Raw genomic sequence first — 10,115 nt, 5'->3', positions numbered from 1 at the left:
AACTTTACTTCGATTTGATCGAAGACAAAGGAAATTTTCTAAAGGAAGATGAGATTACAATGGGGTGAAAGTAGGTGACAAAGACTTAATTTTTTGAACCCGGATCCTCTTCGGTCGAAAGGAATCAAAGAGGAGCCGGTCCTTTATGTACAGTAATATTTTTGTAATTTCACAATAACGTAAAATTACAAAAATATCACTGTACATAAAGGATGCTAATGCTAATTTTTTCCTTACTCGGGGTTAGAGAGAAGGAGGAGGTTAAAGCAGTGACCCATTGATTTAATACTGAAACGAGATACTGTAGGCGATTTCAAGAGACGTGACCAGTGTGAACAGTAATGAAACAACTGAAACTCTACCTTCAGGCATGAATGTTATGGAGTGAAAAAGAAGAAGCCTTGTGCAGTCTTGTAGAAGTATTCGAATCCTTTTTTTTTTTGTTTTTTTTTTGTTTCTTTGTTAAGAAAAAGCTAAAGAAGTAAGAAGAAAATAAGTGGAGGGAAAGTGATCTTAACCCCAAACGTAATTCTTAAAAACTAAATAAAAACTATGGCTTTATTTGTTAATGCTTTTTGAAGAGTGATTTTTGTTTTTGGTTTTAAAAAATGATATAAATTTTTTATAAACCGGTTTGTAAGAAATTTCGTACAACCCACATATAAAAGTGACATGTATCCTTTAAAACATGTGAGAATCACATATTTTTCTATTAATACTATTTAAATAGCATGTGAAAAGCACGTTTTAAACATTTACTTTTTCACATGTGAATCATATACGTGGGTTGTATGAAATTTTCTATAAATCGATTTGTAAGAAATATCTGTATTTAAAAAAAAAAAAAAAATATCATAACGTGACATAAAAATTAAAGTAATTTTGAGTATTTTATATTTTGAATTATTTATCATTATTTTTGTTTTGAAAAAGGAAAAAAGAAATAAAAAAATGTTGAACTAACTGAGCAACTTTCAAACTATCAAGTAATTACCGACCGAACCAAAAAACACGCAGGGAGAGGACCTGAAGTCAGCGGTAGCATTTTCCTCATCAGGTTGAAGTGAATCCCAGTCTGAGAGTCTCAATCTCACACCAAACCAAACGCATAATGGAATCCCAGCAGCCAAACATGACCCATGATGGAGTGGCACAAAATTTCTGAACGATCATGTTTACGTGTCAGCTGGTCGAACGGCTCCGTTTTACACGTTGGGAAGGCTAAAACGACGGCTGACCAACCCGCCGCTTTCCTTCCCTCTTTCCACGAGGACTCATGCCCAAAAGCGAGAAACTTGTCTGTCAAAAAGATGCCCTTGTCCTCTTCTATTATTTACGCAAGCGCCACGATAACAGCTTTAGCCACACTGGCCACTTTGATCTTTATAGTTCCAAAACGAGGGGTATTTTTGGGAATTACGTTGCAACAGCTCAGGTCTGAACCGAAGCTTCTTTGTTCCATCTCTGTAAGCGTGTTTGTGTAACTTTGTTATTCGGTTTGACTTGGTGGGAACGATCCCTTTGCTGTGAAATTGCAGAGTTTTATTAAGCTTTTGGTCTCTGAGATTGTAATTTGAAAAAAGGGTCTTGTTAGATTCGGATTTTCGTGTTGAACTCTTGCTCGTCACAGTCATTGTCTTTGTCGGTAAGGGTTTTGCCTTCTTTCTTTAGCTGAGTTCATTTTTTAACTTTCTCATGCAATTTATTCGATTTTTCTTTCTGGGTTTTGGTCTTGGCTGTGAAAGAAGAAGTGGGTCGTTTGTATTTTTGTACAATATTCTAGTTATCGTATGGTTTGTGAGTTTTGAGGGGTTATGTATTGTGGGATTTGTTAATATAATCAGGTCAAGCGGGTTTTATTTTCCCCAAGTTTTTCGTTACTTTTGTTTTCTGAATTAGTCTTGGTTGTTCGTAATTGTACTATAGCTGACTTTTTTTTCTTTTCTTTTCTTTTAATCTGGATTTGTTCTTGGATGTAATTGAAGATACGGATTAGCTATATTTTTCTACGACTCTCTGGTTTCTAGTTGTTAATGAATTTGAAAGTATCTTTCTGGGAATAATTTTTTACTTTCTATCATGTTTGATTTTTCTTTATGCTTTTTCCTTTTTGGATGGTCTTGAAGATGTTCGCTGGTCTGTGTCTAATGTTACATTTTCTGACTGTTACTATTATTTTACTATGTTTCCTTTTTAACTGAATTTGGTTATGATATTCTCGATTGATCTTCAAGAATCTAGGTCTCTGGCTTTGCCTGGCTGGATCTTCACGAATCTAGGTCTCTGGCTTTGCCGGCTGGATCTTCACGAATCTAGGTCTCTGGCTTTGCTTGGCTGGATTATACTTTCCTTCATTTTCTTCGGTTTCTATGTTGGAACTCCGTATTTTCTTCAGAGTACAAGTTGCACAATTAACTTGTTCGCTTATTAAAGTATTACTTTCCATAATTATTACTACTTAGGTATTTGGATGCTCCCATGGTATCTTAATGGCTTGAATACGTTTCATGTATATTCTTTGAGGTTCTGATAGCTGGAAAATGATTCTACTAGTTCTCTTTAGACCTTTTCCACCCTTTGTATTGTATAATTAAAAGGGTTCTCATTAGTGTTTGTGATCACAGATTGTTGTTCCCTTAACCGGAACTGCTATTGATTTGTTTTTCCCCCTCCTTTTTGAGTACTTGTTTATGATTGTGGCTTGAAATTTCTACGTTCTATCCTCACTCTTTAGATATTTTATTCTTGTATTAGTGTAGAATTGTTCTAAGCACGATTATTAGGTCTCTAATTATTTTGAAATAAATTCTGGTTATCATACATCAATTTGTTAGCATCATCATGTTTAATGAGTTTGAATAGGGGAGAATCAGAGTAGCTTTGTCTATTTTTTTCTTTTCTTTTTTAATTTTTTGTGGTTTCGAAGCTTCTATATGGAATTCTGTAAGGAGTGCTCTGTCTGTATTTTGATTTCAAGTATTGATGATTGCAGGTTATTCTTTACCAAGGACAGTTTTCCAAAGGTCAAGTACAATGCGTGCACCAGCATTGCTTGCACATTGCTTGCCAGGGTTGGTGCCCCAGGACCGAGGAAGTCAAAGCATGTCCTCCATTTCGGAGAGAGATGTGCATCTCCCTTCACCGGCGGTTGAGATCCTCCCATCAAAGGTACATCCCCTATCCCCATCATTAACCATTCCAGTCTAAATGTGTCAGGCAAAGGAAGATTCATCACCATATAACAAGATTGTTTCAGCTGGAGCTTTGTATTTTGGGTGTGTGTGTGGGTGGTGGTGGTGGGGGGGGTGGGGGGGGGGGGGGGGCAGAGATTATAAATTGTGTTCAGAACCATAACGCTTCCCTCTTTCTACATTGCAGACAGCTCACCCCTACAAGTATGCTGGGGAGAATGTAGACTTGCAAGGGCTCAATATATTCAAGGTATGTCCAACCCTTATTTGACAGTTGGGCTTGTCAGCATTTATATCTTCTCTTGTTGTAACAAGTAAAATTCTTTGTGGAAGATGATCTGCAATTGTTTGTTTGGGAAATTGATTAGTTTCCATCAATAGCAACTGGACCAGGCTAAGGCTATTCCCTTCATTGATCAATGTTTGAGGTCCATTAAGAGATAGAGGTGTTAATGTAGTAAGGATTCTGATATGGGGACAAGGTGCCTGCTGGAATATAAACTGTAGGCTTGAAACTTGTACTGAAAAATTCAGTATTTATGCTGCTGCCTTTTTTTTTTTTTCCCTTCATTCTTGTTTGCCAAGTAGCCCGGGAGGGGCTTCCTGATTTGGGGGAGCATGGGATACTCAAGGTTGGTGGGATGAGTTAAAAGTATTAATATTCCCCTTTCCGTGGAAGAACAAAACAAAGTAGAATCTTGGTTGGTGTATTTGTCTTCTTTTCCTTTTCCTTTTTCCGTTTCCTTCTTTTAAGGCCACTTAAGTTATGTGTATATTACAAAATTTATTAGCAGAGTTATTTTGGTTCTTCCTACTTCCTCTGTTCATTTAAAAATTAATTTATATGATATGTTTGTTCCTGGGAAATATACCATCATATTGATTTCATGGGAAACTTGTTTCATTACTTTGTTATTTTGAAAAAATGTCAGAGAGAAAGCTAAGGAGGTGGCTGCCCCCACCCCCAAAGTCTCCATTCCCATGGATTAAAATTGTGGGTCTTGGTTTGTTTCTTCAATTTGAGTTATATGAATTTGATTTATGACTTGTGAACTGTCACAGGTAAACTAAAAGTTTGTAAATCTAACAAAAATTGGGTTGTCTTTCTAAAAACCCAGCCTTGTGGCCTATGGGGTTCTTCGGTATTCAAATCTTTCTAGTTTTAAAGTTGAGCATTATGATTGACAACCTCAGAGCACATTCCTTGCATATATATTATTTGTATAAGAACGGTATGTTGAATAAGCCTGCTTGATGCCTTTTCCAAAAATGTCCTACAGGGAAGAGTTAGTGTTGCAGATATCATCGGCTTCAATGGTTTGGAAATGATTTCCTCCAAACCTAATGGTAGGTACATGGCATTGCAGTTTTCATTTTCAATATGAAGTTGTCCAATTTGATTCTGCCACTGATTAGGCTTAAAAAACTTTATAAGTGCCGTTCTCTGTATAAGGATTGGATATAATTTTTTTCTTAGTAGTCTCGTTCTCCATGCAAGAATGGGATATTATATCAAATTACTGATTTGAATTTAAAGTTAAAATCTCTTCTGGTTTTGAAGGATATCTGAAATCTTGGGACAGCTCTATTGATCTTGTTAATGTCCTTAAGCATGAGATTCGTGATGGGCAACTGAGCTTTAGAGGCAAAAGGGTCCTCGAGGTAATTTAGTCATAGAGGAATTTCAATTACTTGCTATTTCATGCTTCAATGTGACTATTTTCATTACTTTTCTACACCATTTTTAGCTCTATAGCAATGAAGGTTGTTGATTCCATGAATTACTATTTTTTAAGCTTTTGTTTTTCAATATTCAACCTAAATTGGGAAAAGTGAAGTATCCTTCCGTGGTGTTCCCGGAGGGAAAGATATGTAGTAGCTGGGATCATTTTGCTCATGGCCATGTAGTATATTGCCTCATTTTTTTATATGGCTGATTCATTTTCTAGAGGATAACACATCCAAAGAATGGTTGATTTGCGTCTGCTGTTAGAATTCTTATCTATGTTGGTTTGATTCGATATTTCTATGCATTCAGACAAGTAATTTACAATCCTCTGAGTTGCATTGAAATTTTTTAACTGGGTAGTATAATGGTATGGAAATCTTTTTACTTACACTTTTTAAGAGTTCTGGGTTATGATAAGCTTCCTCACTCATGTGCTTCTGTCAGTACTTTCTTCTTTGATGCATTAAAAGTTGAGTTATGTACTACGTTTGTTAGTTATTTATGGTACAGTTTGAGAATTAATTTCTCTACTTGGTAATTCTTACAGCTTGGCTGCACCTATGGACTTCCAGGGATTTTTGCTTGCTTGAAGGTAAATCCCATTAATTGGAGCCTTGGGTTCGTTACTTTTGCTGATTCTTTTTTCTTTTTGATAAATAAATTCTATCCTTGAAAAGTACATAGGGTCGTTACTTATCAAAAAAAAAGTTTATAGGGTCGCAATCTTAGTATACCAGATGTATACAAAGAGAATCCCCATCAAATACTAAAAGTACAAAAAGCCACAAATTCAAAAAAGCTAAACATGAGAGATATTGTACGCTCCCCGTCTAAGTAAAAAGTGATTTGACCAAGATGTTCTTAAGCTCTTCCATTGACTTCTCCCCATCTTCAAACATCTTGCACTCCGCTCTCGTCATATGCTCCACATCAAGCACTACGTGGTTATCCTCCAAACAGCTTGAACTGAACGACTTCTCACCTGACCTCGCCAACAATCTAACAGCTCTATCACCCTTCCAAGCATAACCCATTTCACTCCAAAGAGGATAAAAATCGCACACCATAATTCTCTTGCCACTTCACAATGAAGGAAAGGATGTTCTATAGATTCTCCACTCTTCTTACACATGCAGCACCACTCTATCACTATTCGGATTATTCAAAGTCAAAATCTTACCAAGAGCCGCCGCCCACACAAAAAAACTCACCCTCAAAGGAGCATTAACTTTCCAAATACTTTTCCAAGGAAAAGAACCCCTCCAAATTAGATAACTTGTGAAAAAACGACCTCACCTCAAATTTCTTCCTTTTTGAAGGAATCCATCGAACACAATCCTCACCACCTTGTCTAGATCTGAGGGAATTCAGCACACCAAAAAACTCAATAACCAAATCCACTTCCCAATCCTATAGAGATCTTAAAAAAGGTACATTCTACTGAATAACATCATTGGAGAACTGCATATTATCTGCAACCCACGTCTCCTTTCCTTACCACGAGCAATACTAAACAGCTACAGGAAAGCTTCCTTCAATGGTTGATCTCCACACCAAACATCTTGCCAGAACCTAATCCTAGATCCATCTCCCACTTCATATTTGACAAAACTTGGCAAAACTCCCCACCCCAGCCATTAATATGTTCCATACTCCAACACCAAAAGACCCCCTACCTCCTTAGAACACCAACCTCCACTCAAACTATCATATTTTGCTTCCACCACCAATCGCCATAACACCTTCCTCTCTGTAGCAACCCGCCATAACCATTTACCCAACAATGCTTGATTAAATTTAATCAAATTTCTAACCCCCAAACCACCATATTGCAAAGGAGAACAAATTTTTGACTGTTTAACTAAATGGAATTTAAACTCCTCATTGATACCTCCTCATAGAAAGTCCCTTTGAAGTTTCTCAATCCTATGAAATAGGAAACAAAGACAAATAGTAAATCGGTAAATTGGACAAGGTACTTTTGATCAAAGTCAATCTACCTCCCTTCAACAAATATGGCCTCTTCCAACCCGCCAACCGCCTTTCCATTTTTTCGACGATACCATTCCAAATAGAAGTTGACTTGTATGGCGCCCCCAAAGGAAGACCCTAAATATTTCATTGGTAACAAAGCCACCCTGCACCCTATACTGGCCAAACTTTCTACGTCATCTACCTCGCCAATTGGAATGATCTCTAACTTCAATAAATTAATCTTTAGGCCCGAGACCGCTTCAAAACATAAAAATAGACATCTTAGTTTGCAAAGATGTTCACAATTGGCCTCACAAAAGATCAAAGTATCATCCGCAAACAACATATGCGACGCGACCATTCTTGCATTACTTCTCGATCCTACTGAAAAGCCATCTAAAAAACCCGTGCATTGTTGCCGTCATTATCCTACTCAGCGCCTCCATAACAAACTAAAAGTAGAGGAGATAATTTGCTGTTTCTTTTTTTAACATGTATCTAGAATTGTGAATAAAATGAATCATTTTACTTGCTCTTTTTCTTTTTCCCATCAGCTTCCAGTTACAATCTCTGCTGATGTCTAAAATACACAAAGCATATTGTTGATTTAATATGGGAACTTGTACAAAGTATCACGTGAAAACCATGAGCATGTTGCTGAGAGGCAACATCAGATGGTGGGCATTTAGAATGTTTTTCCATTTAATAATCAGATGATTGTAAACCATTGGACTTGAAATCAACCTTCAATGAATTTAGATGGCTTGCAATATGAAACAATATGATTATATCGTCTACATATCATATCAAATATCATCTGCATACCAAAGATGATCCGCTCTGGTCAAGTTGTAGTTTATATTTAAAGGCAGAACATCACATAGAATTAGACTGCTTGGGAAAGATATGCCCTTTGTATTGAATTTTTGTAAAAGCATAATCCCTTTGAATTGAGTAGGATTCAAATTTGTTGGCTTAAATCATCGTTGAGTTGACATTGTCCTTATCAATGTAAAGACAAAGTTACACAAAGACCTCCTTACATTTGAAATACAATTCAAGCCAAAGCTCATTGGCACTTAGTAAGATACATTTCAAAATATACCATTTAAAGCTAATACATTGTCAGTTGTATATGCATGTCACAACCAGAAATTTATTTAGAAAAATTAAACAGACCAAGGGGCATCAACTAGATGTGCAACAGATCAACACAAGTGAACTTAGTTCTTGAATGATGTACTTGCTTTATATCTGATTCATTCATGTTCAGGGAGCTTGCACAGTCCACTTTCAAGACCTCAATGCGGAAACTATCAGATGCACAACCATACCAAATGTCCTTGCCAATCTTGAGCAAGCTCGGGACAAGCAGAGCCGACAGCCAGAGAGCCCCTTGACTCCATCAAGACAAACTCTGGCTCCATCGGTGCATTTTTTTGCAGGGGACTGGGAAGAACTCCCCACTGTCTTATCTGTGGTGAAGACTGAAGGATTTGAAGGGACACCAGGGATGAGCCTAAGCTTCTCTGAGGAAGATTTCATGGATGGATGTAGTAGCCTAGATGGTAGCATGACGGGGCAGGAATCCTCCTCGAGGCGATCAAGAAAGCTTTCGGGAAGTCGTGCATGGGAGAGGGCCAATGAGACCGATCAGGGAGAGGGTGGGTATGATGTTATTTTGATGACAGACATCCCATACTCGGTGACCTCTTTGAAGAAGCTATATGTGCTGATAAAAAAGGTAAGTTTCCTTGTCTCTTATGACTCATTTGGGAATATTACGGTAAATCAACATACATGCTTCCAATCTTCTTCATGACAATGTGGCAAAAGATTTCTGGTAATCTGAACTTCAATGGTATCTGGATCTTATAATATTCTGTGATTTGTGAGAAGGTCAGGGAAAAAGGAAAAATTTAAAGATTATTTCTTTTTGGCATATTTTATTCAAATCTGTGAGTTACTACTGAAATTTGTTTGATATGGTTGGGCTCTCTATCCTTGACAGATTACTCAGGGAGTTGGAAGATTTTTAGATATTTAAGGGTTGGTTGTGATAACTGATGCAATCTCTAATCCTGTTCAAGGATTGGAAATTTATGCTTATGAACTTAGGTAACATTTGATAATAATATATAAAAATCGGTGGTAGTGCCAGTGGCATCTAATATATACATGATTTTAATCTAGCTTTGTGTGCGTAATGAGACCCTGTTACCTGAAGTTGAGTTACACACGTTTTTTGTCCGCCCCAGGGCAATTGCTTGTGTTGTTGATTTGCAAATGTTGAAGCATGTCACAGTGTGCTTCAATTAGTCAACTCATTTTTCGTATTTTCTTTGGATGGCTAGGGCGTGAGGCCGCCATACGGAGTGGTCTACTTAGCCACAAAGAAGAATTCTGTAGGCTTCAACAGTGGAGCACGGCACCTGAGAAGTCTGGTAGACGAAGAAGGCGTTTTTGGAGCGCATTTAGTCAAAGAGATGGCGGATAGAGATATTTGGAAATTCTTTCTCAAGTGAACAGAACATACAGCAAATGCAGAAAATTAGCAAAAAAAAGGAACAAAAATGATATTTGTTAATTTGTATGACATAGATCACATGCATTCTTTTTTTCTTTTCTTTTTTCCCTTTTCCTTTTGGGTGGGGGAGTGTTTAGTAATTAATGGAGTCGAAATGGGGAAGTATGTGTATCCATCAATCCAATCGTCCTGCCATGGCTTCTATAATTTTGTGTTACCCTTTTCTTTTCACAAAAATGTGCTCCTGGTTGAAACTGTAAATCCCAAGATTTATAAATTTTATAGTGGAAATAATATACTAATTTTGTTGTTTTTCTGTATTTTTGTGTACTATTATTGTTGGGTTTGGCTGAACCGGAGTTGAAATTTGAACGATCCTATATTTACAGTCATTACTCGAGCTCGCAATTTCACATTTCAATTTCTTTCTTTTAAAATGATATATAGTTTATTTGTATAAAAAAGATACATAGGTTTTTTTGAAAGTGATATAGAGGAGTCAAATGAGTTGGATTTTATTGGTGTAAGGAGATTTTTAGTTTCTTTTTAAAGTGATATGCTCGAGATTTTGATGAGAAATTGGAGATGGACAAACACCAATCTAGATTCTGTAATTCTATGTTAATACACTGCTAAATATAATTAAAATAAAATAAATTTAAAAAAAAAAAAAAAAAAAAAAAAAAAAAAGAAA

At 36.6% G+C, this 10,115-nt stretch overlaps 1 protein-coding gene across 6 annotated transcripts; it reads left to right on the top strand.

Moving 5' to 3' along the window:
- The first annotated feature begins 1,095 nt into the window (after positions 1-1,095).
- Positions 1,096-9,741, top strand: LOC133878113 (uncharacterized). Of its 6 annotated transcripts, none has more exons than XM_062316655.1 (10): positions 1,096-1,435; positions 1,539-1,645; positions 2,242-2,316; positions 2,993-3,168; positions 3,379-3,441; positions 4,472-4,538; positions 4,753-4,853; positions 5,468-5,512; positions 8,168-8,638; positions 9,249-9,741. In XM_062316655.1, the coding sequence occupies exons 4-10, from the start codon at positions 3,034-3,036 to the stop codon at positions 9,417-9,419; spliced, it is 1,053 nt and encodes a 350-aa protein (XP_062172639.1). In that variant the 5' UTR covers positions 1,096-1,435; positions 1,539-1,645; positions 2,242-2,316; positions 2,993-3,033; the 3' UTR covers positions 9,420-9,741. The 6 variants fall into 6 exon arrangements, with proteins under 6 accessions (XP_062172639.1, XP_062172632.1, XP_062172616.1 ...); XM_062316648.1 differs by having other exon boundaries at positions 2,235-2,316; XM_062316632.1 differs by lacking the exon at positions 2,242-2,316.
- The last annotated feature ends 374 nt before the right edge of the window (positions 9,742-10,115 follow it).

This window comes from Alnus glutinosa, chromosome 1 (genome assembly GCF_958979055.1).
Source record: "Alnus glutinosa chromosome 1, dhAlnGlut1.1, whole genome shotgun sequence".
In the NCBI taxonomy this organism is placed as follows: Eukaryota; Viridiplantae; Streptophyta; class Magnoliopsida; order Fagales; family Betulaceae; genus Alnus; species Alnus glutinosa.
Note: the sequence above shows the minus strand (reverse complement) of the source record. Positions and strands in the feature narration are given on the sequence as shown.